At 46.3% G+C, this 24,514-nt stretch overlaps 1 protein-coding gene across 1 annotated transcript; it reads right to left on the bottom strand.

The window, feature by feature from the left end:
* Positions 1 to 2,338: 2,338 nt before the first annotated feature.
* LOC115100764 lies at positions 2,339 to 5,080 on the bottom strand. The gene is given in 2 exon segments (XM_029619612.1): positions 2,339 to 3,835; positions 4,418 to 5,080. Coding segments are annotated over 2 exon segments (2,160 nt in total).
* Positions 5,081 to 24,514: the final 19,434 nt, after the last annotated feature.

Genomic DNA, 24,514 nt, shown 5'->3' on the forward strand with positions numbered 1-24,514 from the left:
GCGGGGTCAGGAATCCAATTTGCAATAATGTTAGTGATGAGGCCTGTATCCCCTCCGGCCATGGCAATTCTGTTCGCTAATACCTCTATGTCCATAGTATTTAATGCTCCCATTCCTGTACCCAATCCTCCCAATAGTGTATCATACCATTCTCGTTTATATCGTGTAAGTTTGGGTCTGTGGGGAAATGTTATGTTAAATTTCAACACATGTTTTGTAACATAATGTATAAAAGGCATGCATGTCTCGGGGAATTGGACCACCAGCTGGGAATGACTAGTAACTTCTTTTATAGGTAGCATCATCCAAAAGTACCCAAAGCGGGCCCGATTTGTAATTACAGTAGCATTTTCACATACTAGCACCCAGTCATTAATACTAGTAAGTGTCATATTGAGTGATTGGACTGGGGTGGAATTACATATCTTCTCCTTCCACATAGCTCGGGTATATTGTAGAAAAGGAGCCGAATAGTTACGACACTGTATGGCGGTGTAACTGGCTATAGAAAACTGATCCCCGATGCGATACTTAACGAGTAATCTAGTGGTTTTGTCCTGTGTTGTCTTTGCTTTCACTACTTTTGCAGTTGTGGTGATGTTCCAAACCACACAAGCATCGTATGCTGTACATGTGAAATTATCCTGTGTCCGAGAGGAGGTGCTGTTCTTCCACTTGATAGTCCCCCGTCCAGAGGTTACTTCTACAGGCTGATATAGGGTGTGCACCATACCAATGATGGCAAAGAGGTTGATCGCCATAAACGAGAGGTGCAAGCCAACCTGTAGCGAGAGAACACATTGTTAGTTATTCCCTTAGTTTACATCGCATACTGGGTACCTGTATTCAATGTTCATCTTCTTCTGGTAGTACAGTCAGTACTGCATCTTTGCCAACAGCTAAAATTTCACCTTTCCTAGGTTCTCTATGAGGCGTGAAGATCCATATTTTAGCTCCTGGATGTAGTTTACTTGGATTGGAGGTGCTTCCAAAGGCATCTTGTCCTCGGGGAGTGGAATTGGGAATTCCCCATACCATTTGGTCTGTTACATAGGGAATAATAATCAATTGTACCATTTTGGTTTGAGAAGGAATGTAAATTTCTTTATTCATCAAGTTGTGATACAGTACATATATGGGACCACGGTAGTCAGAATCAATGATTCCCCCCAATACAGTTATGCCTTGTTTTGCCCAACTAGATCGAATACATAGCCATCCGAAATGTTGCTTAGGGATGCTGCACCCAATCTGTAAATCATACAATAAAGATTCATGGGGAGGTATCACTATAGCGGTGGGATTGGTTACATCATATCCCGCAGCTTCATAACTATTTTGGCGGGGCAATTCGACGTTTCCCGAAGCCGTGGCCCAGCAAATGATATTTCGGATCTGAGTAGAAGCGGGTTCCTGATTATATAACTTCTGGAAAGGAGTCTTTCCGTCCTTTTTTAAAGGTCTACTATTTAGCAACTGTATAGCTGTGGACAATACAGATTTCCACTCCTTCATGGTGGCAGATTTTGTAAGAGAGCGTAACATATTTTTTAATAACCCATTCATATGCTCAATAAGGCCGGCAGCTTGCGGATAATATGGACTGTGAAAGATCCATTCAATGTAGTTGTCTCTAGCATATTGCTGCACTAAGTTATCAGTAAAGTGAGTCCCTCTATCGCTCTGAACTTGTTTTGGTATTCCATAATACCGGCTCATTTCATTTAAAAGTTTTAACGTAGCTTTCTGATTAGCCTCTGGTGCAGACACAGCCATCATGATTCCACTAAATGTATCTACTGCCGTACATAAATATACATCTCCTCCACATTTTCGTAAAGGGCCTATAAAATCTATTTGCCAAATAGTGGCAGGACTTAAACCACGATGGATATGCCCCTGCTCAATTGCTTGTGGTGACCTTGGATGTGTCAACTGACAATATTCACATTGTGTGAGTATGTTTTGAAAATCAGCGAGGGATCCTGGTATCCCTCTGGCTTGGGCCCACCTGTGAGTAGCTTCTGCCCCCAAGTGGCCACTTTTTTCGTGTGCCCATTTCCATAGCCCCTGCTCGTTTGTGGTCGTGACACTGGCTCGGATTTTTGCGTGTTTATCTGCAATGGAATTGGACAGATTAGATAAAGAAACATCTTTCACATGTGCGTCTACATGGAACACTGTAACATGCTTTTTGTGACACTCATCCCAGATTTTTTGCCAAATGTCAGTGCCCCATACCAGGCGGTGATGTATCTTCCATTGATCTTTATGCCATTTTGCCATCCACTGAGTCATTCCTTTCATGACTGCCCAACTGTCAGTATAACTGTGGCAATCAGTTTCCCTTTTGTAAAGCCATCCATATGGCATAAAGTTCCGCAAACTGGCTAGATTTGCCTTTCCCTTCCTCCTGACTTACTTCGTTTGTATGGGGATTATACACTACAGCCTTCCATAATCGCTCGGTTCCCTTCATTCTAGCCGAACCGTCTGTAAACCAAGCATGTAACTGCTGTTCTTTGGGTAATTGGTTGAATGGTACCCCGGTAGTAACCGGAGAAGGAGGAATATCCAATGTTTCTATCTGTTCTTTTTCTTGATTAATAGGAATTTCCACTACCTGTTCATGGAGCATGGAGTGCCCAGCCAAGCCTGATTTCGCCCTGTCCTGGATATACCATTTCCATTTTACAATGGAAGCTTCTTGCGCATACCCTAACCGATGGGTATGCGGGGTGCTGTGTACCCACTGCATAATTGGGATTAAAGGGCGCATAAAGATTTCATGGTTCTGAGTTAATTGGTCCGTGTCTAACAAAGCCCAGTAACATGCTAGTAACTGCTTCTCAAAGGCTGAATACTGCCATGCAGTATCAGGTAATTTCCTGCTCCAAAACCCTAATGGTACTCGTTTACTGACTTGTTTCTGCCACAGACTCCAGTCCGCATGACAAGATGAAAATGAAACTTGTAATTCTACTGGCCCCTCCCTGATAGGCCATAAGTCTAATGCTGTTTGGATAGCGACCTTAGCCTGATCAAAAGCATCTTGTTGTAATCGTCCCCATTCGAATTTTTCCTTTTTTTGAGTGACTTTATACAATGGGGACAATATTTGCCCCAAATGTGGAATGTGCTGTCACCAGAATCCAAATAGTCCTATAAACTTCTGGGCTTCTTTTTGATTCCGCGGCGGGGAAAACAATATCTTATCCTTTGCCTTTGGTAAGATTTCTCTTTTACCATTCGACCACTGTATCCCCAAAAATTTCACAGTGTTGCTAGGTCCTTGTATTTTATTCTTGTTAATTTTCCAACCTCTATTCTCCATATTTTCTACTACTTGTGCTAGAGCTATCGCTACTTGCTCTTCTGTATCCCCTTGTACTAATATATCATCAATGTAATGAGTTAATTGTATGTCTTTTGGACAATCATACCTCTCTAAATCTTCTGCCACCCTCCGGTGACATATGGTAGGGCTATGTAAGAATCCCTGAGGTAGTCTAGTGAAGGCAAATTGTTCTTGGTTTTCTTTACAGATAGGAATTGTGAAAAAAGCATTTGCTAAATCAATTACGGCGTACCACTTCCCCGAATGTTGCTGTATCTGCTCTACCAATGTTACAATATCGGGGACCGCAGCAGTCAGAGGGTCCGTATTTTTGTTCAAAGCCCTGTAATCTATTGTCATTCTCCACGAACCATCTGATTTCTTCACTGGCCAGATGGGATTATTCCAACCGCTAGTGGTTGGAATTAGCACCCCCGCTTCCTGTAAATCCTTAATTGTTTCTGTTATCTCTTTATGTCCTCCAGGTATCCAGTATTGCTTTTGGCATACCGGACCCCTTGTTTTAGGCAAAGCTATTTCTGGTCCCACAGTTCTACCCACTATATTGTTCTGGATAGATATACTGGTCTATTGTTTTCAAATGCTACTTGCTTACTTGGCGCCTTTCCAAACACCATTTGCCCACATGTTGTATTCAACTTAAGTCCCTGTAACAGATCCATCCCAATTATATATTCCTTAATGGGTACAATTACTACCTTAGCTTGAGCAATTTTGTATCCTCCCACGACTAAAGAAATTATGGTTTGTTTTCCTATCACAGTTTTTCCTCCAAGACCCGCTAATTCTACCTTTTGCCCCCCATGTTTCTTGGGATTTCCAAATATTAAAGTGGCCTCCGCCCCCGTATCTACTAAAGCCATCACCTGCTGTGCCCCATTTCGCCATTGTATTTCTACCCCAATATGGGGGCGATTATCCACGGTGACGGCAGCGATTTGGGGGGTATGGCCTTTTTCCTATTGTGCCCAGGATAAGTCTGGTACTATTGGCCTCCTGAGGTGGGGCGCTGGGTTGTACGGACTAAGACTCGTTTATGAAGGGGTTTGTAGCATTTACCTCTTGCTCTTTTTTATCTTGCAACAATTGGTTCATCTTTGTTAGTAACACTTTTCCCCAGTCTTCCTCCCTTTCCGCGTAAACTTTCTTTTGTTTACCCTTGCATTTTTGCAGATACAATTTATACATGTCTTTGGTTGGAATACCATCTATTTTCTCTTTAGCCACTCCGGCAGCTATTAATGCTGCAAACATATCTCTCCTTGACACCCGGGCGTCTGTATCTCGGTTTCGGAGATCCCTGTATCCCTTTCGAATACCTTCTCCTCTGTCACATACTTCGCCTTTTAATGTGAAAGTCATTGTGAAAGTCAAGAGCGCATTGCACTCTTGTATCCCTAAATCTAGGACCTCTCTGATTGCTCGAATCAAATCTCCAATTTTCTTCCCGGCCGTATTTAATAGCAAGGTCAACATAATGGGTCTGTGTGCCGGGATTACGGTACGACTACGCATAATCTCTGCCCGAGCCGTACCGGGCAGAGGTAGGTCCAGGAAATCTCCCTGCAAATTCCTCAGACACCATGTTTGCATGGTAATTTCTTTGATACGCTGTATGATATCATGCATATTATATAATGGTTTGTTACTGACGGGCCAATCTAATACAGTGCTATACCTTATTTTAGTGGCAGCGGCAACTACTCGAAACAAGTCCGTCATGTCCCCTTGCCAAACTACTGTTCTGATAGCTGCCCTTACCTCGGGATCGGTAGAAATCATAGTGAATCTTTTAACATCTTTTTGATCAATCATAATGTCTCCTGCCCCCGATTCATATAATCTCACTAGCCAGCGGTAATAGGGATGTGAATCGTTTTTGAACGATTAAAATTATCGTCAGATAATTTTAAAATCGTCCTAAATCGTTAGAGTGCACGATACAATACAAATGCCCCCGATTTATCGTCAGGGGCATTTGTATTGTATCGTTAAATAGGGCACGGGAATTATTTGGGGGAGGGCGGGAAAACCGGCACACCAAAACAACCCCTAAACCCACCCCGACCCTTTAAAACCAATTCCTTACCCTCCCCCACCCTCCTGAACCCCCCCAAAATGTTAAATTACCTGGTGGTCCAGTGGGGGGGGGGGGGGCCCGGCGCGATCTCCCGCTCTCGGGCCATCGGCGCCATTTTGGCTGCCACTAATTAAAATGGCGCCGATGGCCCGATAAAAAGAAAAACCCACCCGACCCTTTAAATCGACCCCCCTTAGCCTCCCCCACCCTCCCGACCCTTTTTTTTTAGGGAGGCCCACTGGATGGCCGGCGCCATCTTTAAAGATGGCGCCGGCCATCTTTACTCATCAGGCCCCCGAGGCCCCCCGAGGCCCCCCTGGACCACCAGGTAATTTTAAAAGGTTTTGGGGGGTCGGGAGGGTGGGGTCAATTTAAAGGGTCGGGTGGTTTGTTTTTTTTTAGTGGCGTGGGCTTCCCTAAAAAAAAAGGGTCGGGAGGGTGGGGGAGGCTAAGGGGGGTCAATTTAAAGGGTCGGGTGGGTTTTTCTTTTTATTGGGCCATCGGCGCCATTTTAATTAGTGGCAGCCAAAATGGCGCCGATGGCCCCCCTGGATCTCTCCTCTCCCCGAGGCACCCCTGGATCTCTCCCCAAGGCCCCCCGAGGCCCCCCTGGACCACCAGGTAATTTTAAAAGGTTTTGGGGGGGTCGGGAGGGTGGGGTCGATTTAAAGGGTCTGGTGGGTTGTTTTTTTTTAGCTGCGCGGGCCTCCCTAAAAAAAAAATTAGCGATGTGAATTGGAATCAGAAACAATTCCAATTCACATATCTTAACGATCAGATTTCCCCCCGCCCCCCAGCCGAATCTGATCGTTAAGACGATCTGGCACACGATTCACATCTCTAGCGGTCAATAGGTTCTCCTGGTTTTTGCCCCATGCGATCCAATATCTCACTTACTTCTTGTTGGGTGAAGTCCTCCATTACTTGTGTACCCTCCTGTTCTATAGCTCTACCATCGCTGGTCTGCTTTAATTTACGCCTGACTATGGGAAAGGCTTGCTCTACAGGGGGGAGGGGGTATTACTGCCTCCTCCTCACTGTCCGTAGAGTCCCATATGTCCCCGTCCCGTATCTCTGGATCCCAATCATCTTTCATAATACATGCTCGTATTTTAGAATTATTTACTCTTCCTCTTCGTTTTCTATATTTGTGTTGTGCTACCCGCACAGCGGCTCGTTCGGCTACCGTCTGATAATGTTCTGCCTTCTGTTTAAACGTCTCTAAGTGACACCTAAGCATAACATTATCTTTGAGGAGGTTGTCTATCTCTCACTCTAGTTCAACTAATTTCTCTTGCAACACGCTTTTTTGTTCATGACATTTCTTATATCCTGTTAATACTGCCCATCCTCTCCGTCCCACTGTCTCCAATTCTTTTCCTTTTATTACAGGGACCTGTTGGAGTTGATTTACAATATCTAAAGGTTCTCCTCCTATATCCCAAGCCTCCGTGAGCCCTGTATTCGTAGCCCATTCATGGGCCAACATTTTATATGGGGTTTTTTCCCATCCGGGAATTTTTAGATCCACTGGGCTTGGTGGTTCGGATGTCTCTTTTCCGTTTTTCCTTTTAAATAGAGACATCCTGTTCAGTGACGCCAAATGTTGGGAATGAGAGAGTAAGGTACTCTGACACAATATCTATGACATCATTTATTAATGTGACATCATGGAAATATACGTTATTTACAGAAAGTTATTTACATACCACATGATTGCATATGCCATCCAGCACCCTTCGTGTTATCAGCCTTGTATCGAGGAGTCGTCAGGTCAGCAAAGGCGAGAAGGGGGTTTTCAGTGTCCAGCACTCTATACGTCTATAGAGGCAATATCTCCTACTCCCGCTGGACACTGGAAAGTCCAGCTCTTTTATACTGTGCCGTAAACAAGTGTGCGTGTGAGAGAGAAATGATTGATCACTATCCCCCCATGTTATGTGTCAACAGTTGCTACTGCCCACTCGGACTCATCCTGTCCCTGGCATGTAGGCGATTGATCAGACTGCCGTAATCCTGGCAGGGAGCCAGAAAGCTGAGCTGCACAACCTGTTTAACAAGAACATGTTTATCCTACACTGCCAAAACCAAAAACGAGCCCTCCCTCCCACCCTCCCGGAAAAATGCAGGGGGCCAGGATCCCACCCGGCCCCCACTTACCCAGTCCGGTGGGGATCCTCGGACTTGTGTAGGCTAAGGCTTCAGTCTAGTCCTAGGCCCGAAGCCTCAGACTTGCGTAGGCCAAGGCTGCAACAGATAGCTGTGGCCTCGACGTATGCAAGTCCGAGGCTTTAGCCTAGTCCTAGTCCCAATGCCTGGGCCTCGACTGGACCCAGGCCCAATGCCGCAACCCGGCCTGAAGGCAGGATTCCGACGCCAGAACCTCGGCTGGACCCAGGCCCAACACTGTAACCCAACCCGGAAGCCAGAACCTGATGCCAGAATCTCGGCTGGACCCAGGCCTGATGCCAGGGCCTCGTCCAGAAGGCTGAGTCCCGACACTGGGCCCTTGGCCCAGGCCTGGAAACTTCTCTTCATGCATCCTTTTCTTTCTTCTTCCCAAAATACACTGATGGTGTCTGCTCGGGCCACGCCAGAGTTAAACTCCAGCACATTTACCCCATCGGATGGTGCCATTTTAATGTACCACTGGATCGGGTCATGGCGTTGGGCCTGTGCTTGGGCCCTGGCCTAGGCCAAGGCCCCTGCATTGGTACCTGGCCTGCGGGTTGTGTCGCAGCATCAGGCCTGGGTCCGGGCTGAGGCCCCAGCATTGGGACCTGGCCTCCGGGTCATGTTGTGGCATTGGGCCTGGGTCTGGGCCGAGGCCCCAGCTGGTGGTGGGACCCAGCCTCTGGATCATGTGACAGCATAGGGGCCTGGATCTGGACCAAGACCCCAGATGATACCCTACAGATCAGATAAGGTTTTGTTTTTGTTTAAAATTTTCAGGGGTTTTGGCTGAGACCCCAGCTTTGGGCCTCCACCAAAACCCCAGCATCACGCTTGGGCCTAAGTCGCAGTCCTTGCTTTGGGCCTTGGCTTATGCCTGAGCACAACACCGGTGTCTCGCTCTAGGCCCGAAGCCTGGGCCTCACCTAGGGCATAGGTCTAGCAAGGCTTCAGCTTTGGGCCTGACCTAAGCCCGATGCATTTGTTTAAAATGAAACAAATGAATAAGGTTTCTTTGTTTCCCCCCCCCCCCCCCCCGAATGAAACAAATTAGCCTTATTCGTGACTTTTGCACTTTCATTATAAACAAATGCACATCCTTAGTAGGTAGCCTCTGGGCAAAAAGATCTTTTGATACAGCCAGTTGGGATACGGGGAGGGGATGCCCTTCCTGCTGGACTGATTAATCTTTAAACAAAAATCTTCTCAAAAGCAATAGTACACCTTCAACTCACCAGAGTTGCCCTAGATCCAGGGATGATCTCTACCTTCTGTAATCTACTAATCCACTGAAAACTGAGCATGCTCATGGGGATTTTTATATCCTAGACAAGCCTTTCCCCAAAAAGATGAGGTTAATGCCAGGAGAGGAATCCTGACTGGCAAAGCCCCATCACAGGTGGATGAGAAAGCATTTTGTGTGTGTGTGTGTGTATATATGAGAGAGAGAGAGAGAGCATTGTGTGTGTATGGATGAGTGAAAGAGCATTGTATGGGTGGGTGTGAGAGAGAATGTGTGTGTGTGTGTGTGTATGGATGGGTGAAAGAGCATTGTGTGCTTGGATAAGAGAAGGAGATCACATGTGTAAGCAATATCCCCCATTCCTCTCTGCCTGCTAATCCAAGAAAGCATTGGATAAATACTGGGGATCTCTAAGAAAGTGGTTAAATTAATTAGATGAATGAGCAGACTGGATAGCCCATACAGTCTTTTTCTGCCGTCATGTTTCTATGACAATCTCAGAGGATCTGGAAATCAAGTTCCCAGGTATGGAGAGTGGGAATTTTTAAAAATCCTTACAAGTTTTAATTATTGGGTTTTATTTGATATGTCTGTTTTGACATTGGGTGTTGCAAACATTTTTGTATGAGTTTTTAACTATTTGATGTTATTCTATTTGTTTGTTTGTGTTAGTTATAAAAACTAGCCAAAAGATAGGAAAAAGCTTAGTTTGTGTGTGTTTGTCTTTCCGTCCCTCCCACCCACCCCTAGCTCTTCTTTGATTTATAGGCAGCAGACACTTTCACATTAAAAATCAATCAGCCTTTTATCTAAGGCCCCTGGCCTTATCAAGATTTTAATTATCCCATTACGAATATTCTGTAACGAATATCAGGCGCAGTTGGCGCCTCATACCCGCTGGGGTAAGGCCACTTTACCTGCACGCCTTCCCCAGCAGGGCTGCCGCCGACCACGAGCCTACAGCGTCGATTCACCCGCTCACCTTCCGAGACGCTTTGCAGGCCCTTGAGCCGGCCTCCGGGCTCCAGCCAATCGCGGCGGCTCCCCCCACCAACCAATCAGCTGCAGCACAGAGGGGCTTTAAATTTCTTCTTCTCTCCGGCGCCATCTCCTTCCTGCACCGTCGATCGCAGCAAGGTTGGGCTGCGCAGTCGGTGCCTCAGACCCGCCGGGGTAAGGCCACTTTACCTGCACGCCTTCCCCAGCAGGGCTGCCGCCTACCACGAGCCCACAGCGTCGATTCACCCGCTCACCTTCCGAGATGCTTTGCAGGCCCTTGAGCCAGCCTCCGGGCTCCTGCCAATCGCGGCGGCTCCCCCCGCCAACCAATCAGCAGCAGCACAGAGTGGCTTTAAATTTCTTCTTCTCTCCGGCGCTGCGCGCCGCGCACCAAAGGAGCGCAACAAAGGGGCCCATCCCTTTGTGCGCCCAGCTCACTTCCCCACTTAAAAATGCACTCCTTTAACATCCCCATCATCAACAAACACCTCAGAAATAAAGAGAAGCCTCCCCCATTTCACACCATCCAACAGAAGAGGCTAATCCCTATCATTCTCTCACCGTTCACACAACTGTTAGGCCTCTCACTATTCACCCTGACCCTTTTCAATGCCCAATCACTCTCTAAAAATCTCAAATACTCAATGATTATCTCTCAGAGGCCAATCCTGACATCTGTGCTATCACAGAGATATGGCTAAAATCCACGGACACAGCACTTATAAATCAACTTCCCACACAAATATACGACATATTCTCGATCCCCAGACCTAAAAAAAGAGGAGGCAGACTGCTACTTGCAACTAAGAAAGGCCTAAAGATAACCCTTCAACAATCAAACCTAATTTCTAATCTAGAATGTGCGTATTTCAAATCCAAACAGCTCCAAATATGCCTTATCTACGCCCCTCCAGGAAATCTTGAAACCGACCCATCTCCCCTCATAGAATACATCGCCAAACACATCAACTACGACTCCCCTGCATTAATAATGGGAGATTTCAACCTACATGTAGACTCGGTCATATGCTCCACCAACTGTGAAACTCTCCTATCATCGCTTCGGCACATGGGCTTCAAACAGATCATTAACAACCCAACTCACAAAGCAGGCCATACTCTGGACCTGATTTTTGTTAATGAAGGTATCTCTCTCTCATCCTCTCCCACATGCACACCAGTTCCCTGGTCGGACTACCAAATCATCACCACGGTCCTCAAGACAGCAGACTCCCTTCCCCCTTCCTTCCCTAAAACCACGGTTCACTTCAGGATACCTTGCTCTTCAGACATCCTAACTAAACACCTAGCCAAGGAACTGCCACAGCTCCACCTCTCAGATGCGAATACAGCCATCAACTCTTGGCATTCTATCATCAACAAAGTCGCAGACCGAACCTGCCCCCTAACTACCAAGGTGCTCCACAAGGCCCAAGACAACAGAAAACATTGGTTCACACCTGAATTGAAGGCTATCAAACTACTCCTCAGAAATAAAGAACATATTTGGCACAGAAATCCTTCTCCCACGACTCTAGCAAGCTACAAATCCACCCTCAACAACTATAGGAACACCATCTTCAAAACAAAGAAAGATTTCTTCGCAAAAAAAAATACACCATTTCATTTTCGATTCCAAAGCTCTTTTCACCTATATCTCTGCTCTCACCAAACCTTCTCCACCATCCATTCCAGACGACCAAGCTCTCTCTAAAGCCATAGAACTGGCCACCTTCTTTGAAAACAAAATTATCAATCTCACCAAACCATTTGCCACCCCCAACACCCCTATACCCCTTTCGTTGACATCATCACCTCAACAGACTGCAAGGTTAGATGCATTCGAGACCACCTCATCTCTCGAAGTGGAAAATATCCTTAAGAAACTCAAACTCTCATCCCATCCTCTAGACTCCATCCCATCGAACCTCCTCATCTCAATACCAAATACCATTGCAAAACCCATCGCATAAATCATCAATTGCTCGTTAACCCAAGGACTAGTTCCCGATTCGCTAAAGCAGGCCATCTTGAAACCTCTCTTAAAAAAAACCAATTTGTCAACATCTGACCCAGCTAACTTCCGCCCCAGAGCCAATCTACCCATCATCACCAAGATCATGGAGAAAATAGTTAATAAACAACTCACAGAATTCCTGGAGGAACACAAGATTCTGGCACCGTCACAATATGGTTTTCGCAAATCTCTAAACACGGAATCCCTTCTGATCTCTCTCACCGACTCCATCATCCTGAACATGGACAAAAGACAATCTCACCTACTCATTCTCCTTGATCTTTCTGCAGCCTTTGATACGGTCAACCATTCAATCCTTCTAGACCGGCTCGTTGACATTGGTATCTCTGGTACTGCTCTCGCCTGGTTCCATTCATTTCTCAGCAATAGATCATTCAAGGTAAAAATCAATAACAAACAATCTCATCCAATCAGATCTAACCTGGGAGTCCCGCAAGGTTCTTCCCTTTCACCAACCCTCTTCAACATATATCTTCTTCCTCTCTGCCTCCTCCTTTCCAAGCTGAAAATCAAGCACTACATATACGCGGATGATGTTCAAATTCTCATCCCTATTAAGGAGTCTTTACAAAAATCCCTTAACTTCTAGGACAGTTGCTTCCAGGAAATCAGTTCACTCCTTGCTAAGCTTAACCTAGTCATCAACAAAGACAAGACTGAATTCCTCATCATCTCCCAGGATGAAAACCTCTTTATTAGGGAGACAGCCACTCACCCAGAGGATCAGCTACAGGATGAAAGCCACTCTCGCCCTAACTCCCCTTCAACAATTCCGGACAACCTCAAAAACATGTCGTACGTAAGAGATCTAGGCGTGCTCCTGGACAACCAGCTGAACCTCAAAAGAGTTGTCAACAATACGACTAAGGAGTGCTTTTTCAAATTACAAGTGCTTAAAAAGCTAAAACCCCTTCTGCACTCTTATGATTTCCGCCTGGTTCTGCAATCAATCATCCTCATTAAAGTTGATTACTGCAATTCTTTGCTGCTCGGTCTCCCTGCTGTCACCATCAAGCCTCTCCAGATGTTACTGAACTCAGCTGCCAGGATCTTAACGAACTCAAAAAAGAGGGATCACATCACGCCCATCCTCTACAACCTCCACTGGCTCCCTATCAAATATAGAATTCTCTACAAAGTCCTGACCATCATGCACAAAACCCTGCACAACTTAGCCCCAATTGATCTCACCTTCCAGTTTCGCCCTAACAACTCTACCAGACCGATTAGAAGAGCATACCAAGGCACTCTTTTCGTTCCTCAAGCTAAAACATCTCTTAGGAATAGGGCCCTATCCACAGCAGGTCCTACTCAATGGAACACTCTCCCATCAGACCTCCGACAGGACCCCTGCCCATTTTCCTTCAAGAAAAAACTCAAAACATGGTTATTCAAACTAGCGTTTCCAGAACCCGCATGTTAACCAATATATTCTCACCATAGTCTCAACATATCCCTACCAATCTCCTCGCAAGTATGATTTGCTACTATTCGCTTTCAAACTTGCTCTTATTCACTCTAAACACGCGTTCCCTTGATGAGGGCCACAGATACCCTTTGGTCTTGTTTCCCATGTCTTTCTTTCTTTTCAAGCCCTTTGCACCTCATCTGTCTTCCTCTCACCCTTAAAGCAACCAAGCCCAAGTAATCGGATCGATCGCTTATTGTAACTGTATTACTATGTAATTTCAAATTGTTTAAGTTGTTATTTAATTTTCATTCTATGTTACTCAAAGTTTGCTTAGATGTTTCTTGTTCTATGTAATGCCCACAGGCAAGTTCACTGTAAACTGGTTTGATTTGTATCCAATGCAAGAAGATCGGTATATAAAAGCTAAAAATAAATAAATAAATAAATAAACAAATATATGAATAAATGTAAATGACTCTTATTTACACATTCCTACTCCCCTTAGCAACAAAATTAAGATGAAGACAGCAATCCAGTAGCAAGAGGGGGGCCTTCCAGTCTTCTGCATCAAATGTCACATGTATGATTTTTTAACTGCCGGTGAGAAGTTGTATGTGTGCTCCCAGTGCAAAGAGCTCTTGGCTCTCAGAAAATGAATCCAATCTCTAGAGGCTAGAGTGGAAGACCTGGAGGATCTGAGGCAAACAGAGAGGTACATTGATGAGACCTTCAGGGACATAGTAGCCAAGTCTCAACTCCAGTCTGGCAGCCCTGGTGCTGCCTTGGAGGAGGACGGTCTCCTGGTCGGACAGCATCAACTTGGTGCGGCAAGATGTGATCCTGTAGTATGGACCTGCTCGACAGGTGATGCACTGTTCTCTCGCACTGAGGATGTGTCTTCCAAGGCTACCGCCCAGGAGGAAAAGGTTAGGTTGACTATCATAATTGGTGATTTGATTGTTAGGAATTTAGATAGCTGGGTGGCTGGTGGGTGTAAGAATCACTTGATAACATGCCTGCCTGATACGAAGGTGGCGGACCTCACGCATCACCTAGATAAGACTTTAGACAGTGCTGGGGAGGAGCCGACTGTCGTGGTTCATGTGGGCACCACTGACAAAGGAAATTCTGGGAGAGAGGTTCTGGAAGACAAATTTAGGGTCTTAGGTAGAACTCTGAAATCAGAACCTCCAGGGTAGCATTCTCTAAAATGCTCCCTGTTCCAAGCGCAGGTCCCCAGAGGCAGGCAGAGCTCTCAATGTGTGGATGAAATGATGGTGCAAAGAAGAGGGATTCAGTTTTGCAAGGAATTGGGGAACCTTTTGGGGAACGGGGAGTTTTTTCCAACGGGACAGGCTCCACTTTAACCAGAGTGCAACCAGGCTGCTAGCACTAACCTTTAAAAAGGAAACAGAGCAGCTTTTAAACTAGAAAAAAGGGGAAAGCCAACAGTCACGCAACAGCGTGTCATTCAGAGCAAATTATCTTCAAAGGATACTCATGAAACAGGAGAGTTAGGGCATCCCAATAAAAGCAAAAGTAATCCATGTGCCTATAAGTAAAGAATCACCTGAGCTAAAAGATTCCAAATTATCCCTATCAACTAAAAAGCAGGTTATTAATACAAACATAAAACACACTTTGAAATGTCTGTATGCCAATGCTGTTGCGTCGGAGGTGGACCCTTGGGCCGAGGTGGGGTTGACGCAACCCGTAGGTAAGGACCTACGGGTCCCCACCGTCGGCAGGCAGAGTGGGCTGATAGACAGAGGCCACTGGAGCTTCACCTATACCAGCCCTCATTCCCCGCAGGTTGAGCCTATGGGTGCCGGGGCTGGCAGGACTTAGGTGGGGCTCTGTGTGTAGTCGAAGTAAGAGTTGGTTCAGCCCAGAGACAGCAGGTGAGAGATGGTACAGTCTTACTCTGGACTGGTTAATGTCCTGGAAACTTGGGCGCCAATGGAACAGAGACAGACAGAGGGTGCTCGAGCAAAAGCAGGCCGAAGCCTGAAGAAACCATGTCCAGGGAGTAAGCCTGAGAGGCGTCCAAGGGCAGGCTTGAGTCTGGGCTGGCGGCAATGCAAAGGCAGTGGCAAGCAAGGCTGAGGTCTGATCACGGAGATAGTCAAAAGCGTAGTCAGGCAAGGCAGAAGTCTGATCATGGAGATGGTCAAAAGCGTAGTCAGGCAAAGCGGAGGTCTGGGTCTGGAGATAGGCAGTAGTGTAGTCAAGCGAAGCAAAGATCTGGGTCTGGAGATAGGCAGTAGCGTAGTCAGGCAAAGCAGAGGTCCGGGTCTGGAGACAGGCAATAGCATAGTCAGGCAAAGCAGAGATCCAGGTCTAGAGATAGGCAGTAGCGTAGTCAGGCGAAGCAGAGATCTGGGTCTGGAGATAGTGTTATGGTTAATGGTGTTTGGGTGGATCCTTGGACACTGTGGCAGCTGATCACGCCCACGGGGGGCAGTCCCGTGAGGGACCACGGTGTCAGGCTAGACTCCGGACAGACAAACACAAATTTGAATCTTTTATTAAACAGTTTGAGTGACCACCAGAGGTGGCAGTTGTGAGTAGTGGCTGTAGAGCCCGGCTGGGCACATCTCACATAGAACGCTGGAACAGTGGATCCTCTGCAAGGCAGTGCTGTAGTGGAAAGAGACTGAGAGTTATGAGCACACAATAGAATTAACATTCAGAGTCCCAATGTAGAAATAGGAGACGCTCCGAGACAGGGAGAGCAGGCCCTCGAGGAGCGAGTACCTGGTCCCTTAGAGCAGAGATACTCGGTAGCGTTGTACTCACTAGCAGTAACGGGGATTCCACTAGACGAGAGGTCTGGCACCGGAGCAGAGAGCAGGCCCTCGAGGAGCGAGTACCTGATTCCAGTGAAGCAGTACTGTGGAGAGAGATGGTTTCTGTACTCACTGATGGTAACTGTAAGTTAGTTCTTCCAAGTAGAAGTGTAGAGGATGCAGGCAGCGACTCAGGGAACATGGGCCCTCAAGGAGTGAGTACCAGTTTCCTGATAGCACCTGAAAGAAGCAAAGAGGCCCCCGAGGAGCGGGTACCCCGTTAGAGACCCCAAAGGGTAGTAAGAGTTTCAGATAATGCTGGAGTGGCAGAGTAGCTTAGGAACGGAGAGTGAATCCCATCCGTACGAATCCTGTTGCTAACTCAACGAGCTAGCAAATACTGTAGGCAGATATACCCGGAAGTCATGACGTCAGAACAGGGGGACGCCCCTGAGGTTCTCGCCAACGTAGTGTTAAAGATGAGGGCGGCGTGCGCGCGCGTGCCCTAGAGGTACCTTGAAGGAGAATGGCGGGAGGCAGCACCAAAGCCGCTCCGGGGACGCCGCGGCGGCCATCAGTCCAAGGTGAGCAGGAGGAGCTGAAAGTAGAGAGAGGTAGGTGGGGCGAAGCCATCGAAGACCGACGGATGCAACAGATAGGCAGAGATCCGGACTTGGAGAGAATCAATGGCAAAGTCAGGCAAAGCAAAGACAAAGTCCATGTACTCAATCTGAGGTATGAAGCAAGGTAGGAACGAGGAGACAGGAACCAGGAGCAATGAGTTTCAGGAACGCAGGGATGAGACGAATCTCTAGGAGGCAACGAGTACTTGACCAGTGAGGAGACCTGTTGCAAAGGCAACTCTAGGGAGCGGAGCCTGAGCTTAAATACTGTAGTTAAGTTGACGTCATCATCCAGGGCCGCGGCTAGGTTCCTGCCGCGGTCCCTACTTAAGGATCAATGGTGCACGCGTGCCTAGGGAGGGGCGTGGTGCGAGTAGCAGCATCTCTCCTCGGGCCACGCGGAGAGGCCCGATGAGAAGTGGTAGCAGGACCGGGAATGCTGGGGACTGTGGCAGAGCCAGATGCACCGTGGGAGGCCCGAGGTCGGAACTGATGGCCCACCGCCGCCAGCGAGGAGGAACCAGAAGCTGGAATCACTGTAGAAAGGTGAGGGGGCCGTGCCACAGGTCTGCCAAGGATGGCACGCATAACAAATGCCAGAAGTATGAGAAGTAAGATGGAGAGTTAGAGTGTATAACAGTGAATGATGAGACAGACTTAATTGGTATTTCAGATGCATGATGGAAGAAGGATAACCAATGGGATAATGCCATACCAGGATACAAATGATATCGCAATTATAGCAAGGAGTAATTTGGTGGGGGGGGGGGGGGCACTTTATGTCCGGGATAGCATAGATTCCAACTAGATAAGGATCCTGAAAGAGTCTAAATGCACAATAGAATCTTTATGGGTAGAAATCCCATGTGTGTCGGGGAAAAGTATAGTGATAGGAGTATACTACCATACACCTGCCAAAATGATGAGACAGATGAAATGCTAAGAGAAATTAGGGAAGCTAACCAAATTGGTAATGCAGTAATAATGGAAGATTTCTTTTCCCAATATTAACTGGGAAAATGTAACATCAGGACATGCTAGAGAAATAAAGTTCCTGGATGGAATAAATGACAGCTTTTTGGAGCAAGTGGTTCAGGAACTAATGAGAGAGGGAGCTATTTTAGATTTAATTCTTAGTGGCGTACAGAATTTAGTGAGAGAGGTAACAGTGGTGGAGTTGCTTGGCAATAGTGATCATAACATGATGAAATTTGAATTAATGACTGGAAAGGGGCACTAAACTTTCAAAAGGGGAACTTTGATAAAATGAGAAAAATAGAAAAAAGCTAAAAGCTGCAGCTACAAAGGTTAAGAGTGTACAAAAGGCGTGGACATTGTTAAAAAAAAAAAACCATCTTAGAAGCACAGGCCAGATGTATTCCACACATTAAGAAAGATGGAAGGAAGGTCAAAAGATTGCTGTTATGGTTAAAACATGAGGTAAAAGAGGCTATTTTATCCAAAAGATCGTCCTTCAAAAATTGGAAGATCCATCTGAAGAAAATAGGAAAAAGCATAACCATTGCCAAGTACAATGTAAAACATTGATAAGACAGATTAAAAGAGAATTTGTAAAGAAGATGGCCGTAGAAGCAAAACCTCATAATAAAAACTTTTAAAAATATATCCGAAGCAGGAAACGTGCGAGGGAGTTGGTTGGACAATTAGATGGTCACGGGATTAAAGGGGCAATTAAGGCTAAATGAATTATTTACATTGGTGTTTACTGAGGAGGATGTTGGGGCGATACCCGTTCCGGAGATGATTTTTAAGGGTGACCATTCAGATGAACTGACCCAAATCACAGTGAACCTGGAAGATGTAGTACGCCAGACTGACAAACTGAAGAGTAGCAAATTACCTGGACCAGATGGTATACATCCCAGGGTTCTGAAAGAACAAAAAAATGAAATTTCAGATCTATTACAAGTAATTTGCAACCTATCATTAAAATCATCCATTGTACCTGAACAATGGAAGGTGGCCAGTCTGACCTAATATATAAAAAGGGATCCAGAGGCGATCCGGGAAACTATAGACCAGTGACCTGACTTCAGTACAAGGAAAAATCAGGGAAATTATTATAAAGTATAAAATCACAGAACATATAGATAAATATGATTTATTGGAACACAGCCAGCATGGATTAGCCTAAGGGAAGTCCACCTCACAAATGTGCTACATTTTTTGATGGAGTGAATAATCATGTTGATAATGGTTAACCTGTAGATGTGGTGTATTTGGATTTTCCGAAGGCGTTTGACAATGTTCCTCATGAGAGGCTTCTAAGAAAACTAATAAGTCATGGGATAGGAAGCAATGTCTCTTGTGGATTGCAAACTGGTTAAAAGACAGAAAATACAGAATAGGATTAAATGGTCTGTTTTCACAGTAGAAAAAGGTAAACTGGCCCATTCATTAAAAAGTGTGGGGGAGCCGACACTCCGTGTTGAGCTCCTGCTCTCCCGACATGCACCCAGGCAGCTTTCCTGGGCATGTGATTCTCTATTTAAATGAGGCCGCGTGCTAATAAGGAGGCGCTAGGGACAATAGCACATCCCTAGTGCCTCCTTATTAGTGTTAGGGATGGCTGTCAGCAGGTCTGACAACCGATGCTCAATTTTACCGGTGTCGGTTTTTGAACCCGCTGACACCCTCGGGTTTGGAAAATGGACGCCGGCAAAACTGAACGACTGTAGCACTATTAAGTTGGAGGAGTACAGAAAAGCATTAATTTCTGAGAGTGAAATGTGTGGCTTGGCCACACATTTTACTTTCAGTATACCGGGTGACTAACTAATAGGCTCATCAATATGCATTTGCATGTGATGAATGCTATTAGTTTGGGGGGGGTTGGCCGCTCGTTTTCCACGTGCTATTACCCCTTACAGTATAAGGGGTAATAGACACTGGTGGGAAACGCACGGCCAATCGCGTGTTAAATGGTGCACTCAACCGAGACCACTGTTCTGTATCGGCCTGAAAGAATGGAGTGCCTCAGGGGTCTGTACTTGGACCTGTGCTTTTTAATATATGCATATATGATCTGGAAAGAGGTACAATGAGTGAGTTGATCAAATTTGTAGATGACACAAAAATTATTCAGAGTAGTTAAATCACAAGCGGATTGTGATAAATTGCAGGAGGTCCTTGCGAGACTGGAAGACTGGGCATCCAGATAGCAGATGGAATTTAATGTAGACAAATGCAAGGTGATGCATATAGGGAAAAATAATCCATGCTGAGCTATACGACTGATATTATTTGTGATAATTGTGGGTGGATCCTTGGGCCGGTGGCAGATGACTACGCCCACGGGGGAAGATCCTGAGAGGGGCCACCGGTCAGGCTCAGAGTTGGGAGACAGACACACACTAGATCTTTTATTAAACTGTATAGTGAACCACCAGAGGTGGCAGTAGTGAGCTGGAAGGGCCTGGCTGGGCTGTAGTCCCTCAGGCACTGGAACAGCGATCCCAGGATGACTGAGCTGAGAGAAACTAAATATAGTGAGTAGGCAGAGTATGCAGAGTTTAGGAACAGAGCTTTGATGGTAACACTCATACAATAGTCTCTTGAAGCAGCCCAGGGGCTGGAATGAAGTAGGCCCTCGAGGAGCAAGTACCTGGTTCCAGGGAAAGCTCTGAGAGAGAGATGGTAACAGAAGTTGTATTCGGTAGCAGGTCCGGGAACGTGGGCCCTCGAGGAGCGAGTGCCGGTTCCAGACTGCGACCTGAAAATCAAGAAAGAGAGCGAGGCCCCCGAGGAGCGGGTACCCCTGGTAAAGTCCGAGGAGGCAGAGTAGCAAGGTATGTGGAGAGCGAATCCCATCCTCAGCGATACCTGGAGGAAGCTAGGTAAACGTATGAAACCCTTAACCTTTGCTAACTCGAATAGCTAGCAAAACGAAAGACCTTAAGTATCCGGTGAGGATGATGTCATCTCAGGGGGACGCCCCTGAGGTTCGCGCCACAGCTGGTACTTGAGTCGGGGCCGCGCGCGTGCGCCCTTAGGCTTCAGAAGAACATGGCGGAAGGCAGCGTCTAGCCGGTCCAGGGACGCTGGAGGAGAACAGCAAGATGACGCCGCGGCAGCCAAACTTCCATGAACCAAAGAGGGAGTCGCAAAAGAGGTTAGGTGTGCAGAGTGAAGACGTCGGGCAGCGACGGTCGCAACAACGATGTTAGGTTCCATATTAGGAGTTACCATCCAGGAAAAACTTCTGGGCATCATAGTTGATATAACATTTAAATCATCACTTCGGGGAGATCACGTGATGCACTGAGAGAAGAGGATGTGATTCCCTCTCTCTCGGCGCTCTGCTGTCTGCATCGTACCCCATCCGCATCCCAACTACCCAGATAAGTCAAAAATTGAGTGTTGGAATTTTGGTATTTGTGCTGTTATAGTTTTTTTTTCCGTCTGGAATGCCAGTGCGCCCTGCGAAGCAGGTGAAAGATAAAGGGAAAGAACCTGCTCCTCCCTCCCCGGACCCGGAAATGGCGGCCGTGGGTTCGGGCGATGTGACTTCAGCCCCGGCTATTGACGAGATTAAAGCAGCACTTATGGAGGCATTGGGGCCCGATCTTAAAAATATATCAGCGGCGATTACTGAAATTTCGGCGAATTTGAATCGCTTTGAGGGCCGTTTCGCTGAGTTGGAGAGCCGCGTGTCAGAGACACAAGAGGGCCTCCACTCGGTGCAGCTGGATATCATGGCCCTGCAGGCTGAAATCAGCAAATATTCTGCTAAAATAGAGGATTTGAAGAACAGATCTAGAAGATCCAATCTACGTTTTGTGGGCTTGCCTGAATCGTTAGAGGATCGCACCTTGCCGGCTCTGCTAGAGACTTAGTTGAACGGGGAGCTCTCTCTTTCTACAGCACATGGCCGGTTGCGAATCGAGCGTGCACACCGGCTGGGGGCCCGGAGGCCTGATGCCACAAGGCCCCGTGTTGTGGATGCTAAAATATTTAATTATGCACACAAGCAGGAAATCCTGACGGCCATGAGGAAAGGCCGGGTCCTGCAGTATGAAAATAACCGTGTGCTTATATTTCAGGACTTCTCGGCTGTGGTGGCAGCCCAAAGGAAGGCTATGGCCCCAATCTGTTCTCAGCTATTGGCACAGGGGGTCTGCGCCTCTTTGTTATATCCAGCACGGCTGTGGGTGGCGACAGATGCAGGGGTCACTTGGTATACCTCGCCCCAAGCTGCCAAATCCCTATTGAAGGAGAAGGGGCCACCTGATGCGAACACCAAGTCGGATTAGACTCTCAGACTGACTGTTTTTTCTCTTTATGCATAGCTCTGAGATCATGGCACTTCTGGTTCTGGATGTCTTTCTTACAAAAAAAAAATTTTTTTTTTGCATACTTCAGTCATTGGACGGTTTTTTTAAATGTATTTTTCCTGGATTATTGATGGGCCTTGCTTTTTGTTTTTCTTTCTAGTCTGGCCGCTAGAAGCGGTAGGAGCTTGGAAGCGCACAGCCTGTTTAGGTACTTAGGCTGCTAAAGCTTCGGTGGATACACTGGCTGGATGGATTGGTGATCTCTTGTCCTTTTTTCACCCTTAATGGGGAAAATAACTGTGAACTTCTGAAAGCAGACAGACCATATGGACTTCTTGCGGCCCAGAGGACAGTTTTATCATTTTTCTTTTGTGTTTTTCATGCCTCTCCCATATACATTAATATGTTACACTGAAGTACTGGTCAGATTTGAGGAAATCGTTTGATTGGTCATAGTGGATCCCAAACCCTATTGCTTATACTTTACACAATTTCTTCTCTGCCTGTTTTTGTTTTGGGTGCTTCTATGGGCTGCAGATATGTAGGCTTATAATCGTTTATATGCTTCATACTTGATGCAGTTATAATTGTTCATATATTTCTATGCCCATGGTTGTTTGTCCTACTGATTTCAAGTCGTTCTTGTACTTTCTGGGTTTTTACCTGATAAGTTCTGGACTTGTTGACGTGTGTGTATGTTTATCTCATTGTTAGTTTTTCTTCACTCGGATGCGGGTGGGGTGGGGGGTGGGGGTGGGGATGCCAGCATGGTAGTGATCTCCAGGCTGTATATGGGGTACACTATCACAACTGGGGTTGTGAAACTGTTGGGGGGATTAAATGGGGAGGATGGGGTTCAGGGAAATGGGGAGGGTTTGTCTCCGATCCATGTTGTGAATTCTTACCAGGTATGTTCACTTGTAATCAACACATTAGGCCATCCAATGACAGGTGGCTGGAGGTTCCGGCTGGGAGAACCTCTGCTACAATTGTTGTTGCTTGAATCTTTGCTGGGATGCTTTTCATGGATATCTCTCTAGTAATGTTACAAATCTCATAACTTGGAATGTATGCGGGATTCACTCACCTATTAAGAGGTCCAAGATACACTCTCTTCTAAAGCGTAAGCGAGCGAACATTGCATTTCTACAAGAAACTCATCTTACTGATGTTGAACACGATAAATTAAGTAGATGTTGGGGGGGAGACGTTTACTATGCGTCTGGTACCACCAAATATGCTGGAGTAGTCATTTGGATTATTAAACATGTCCCTATCCGGGTTCATACTACGATCAAGGATCCTCTAGGGCGCTATATTATTTTGGTGGCTGATTTACAGCAGACTAAGGTAATTTTATGCAATATATATGCCCCCAATAATTATAGCCCGGAATTCTTCTGGGAAATATATCAACGGTTATTACCATATGCGGAGGACTGTATCTTGATGTGGGGGGGGGGGGGGGGGGGTTCAACACTATTAGGGATCCTCAACTTGATAGATCCTCCTCCGTGGGACCCAGAACGGGATTTGGGAAGGGGCCCTCTTTTTTGGAGCACTCTCTCCAATTAGTGGATGCTAAGCGCATATTACACCCGGGTGAGAAAGATTTTACCCATATTTCTCGAGCTCATGGCACTTTATCACGCCTTGATTATTTTTTCATTAGTGCACGATGCCTAGCTCAGATAGAGGATGTAACTATTGGGGAAATTATCATATCTGATCATGCCCTGGTGCATTTGGAATTGCAAATTGGTGGAGATCATCCTGCCTCCTTTTCCTGGAGATTTCCCTTCTATTTAGCTAATAATGTCAAATTTCAGGAATATTTACGGGCCCGCTGGTCAGATTTTACCACCTTAAATGCCCAACATGTGGACTCACCAGTCCTGTTTTGGTATACTGCTAAGACGGTATTACGAGAGGATATTATCTCCTATATGGCCCATCGAAAACGAGCCATTAATCATCGCATTTTAGCGTTGACTGCTCAACTGAACCGAGCTCAGATTTTGTTGAATAATACGAATTCCCATAAATGCCAGGGTACGCTTTTTCACAATCCAGGGAGAGCTCAATACTTTGTTACATCAAAGAGTGCATAAGAGCTTTTTGTACTACCAATATAAGCTCTATCAACATAGTAATAAGGCGGGTAAGATGCTTGCCAACCTGCTTCGAGCCGCTAGATGATCTCGTTACATCCCAGCTATACGCTCTGGTCGGGTTGTAACCGATGTGGCTGACAGATTGCGCCAGTTTAGGGCGTTCTACAGCACTCTCTACATCTCAGAAGGCTGGGACCCGGAAGCCTGTGCCCATTTCTGTGAGCAGCTGTCCTTCCCCTACCTGACCCAGAATCAACAACCATTTCTAAATAAGCCAATAACGCTAGATGAAGTCACTTTGGTGATTCGGAAGGCCAAACCCTTAAAAGCTCCTGGGCCGGATGGGTATGGTGCCGAGTTTTATAAATGTATCTCGGATCTCGTGGGACCCCT

Source organism: Rhinatrema bivittatum, chromosome 1, assembly GCF_901001135.1.
Source record: "Rhinatrema bivittatum chromosome 1, aRhiBiv1.1, whole genome shotgun sequence".
Classification (NCBI taxonomy): domain Eukaryota; kingdom Metazoa; phylum Chordata; class Amphibia; order Gymnophiona; family Rhinatrematidae; genus Rhinatrema; species Rhinatrema bivittatum.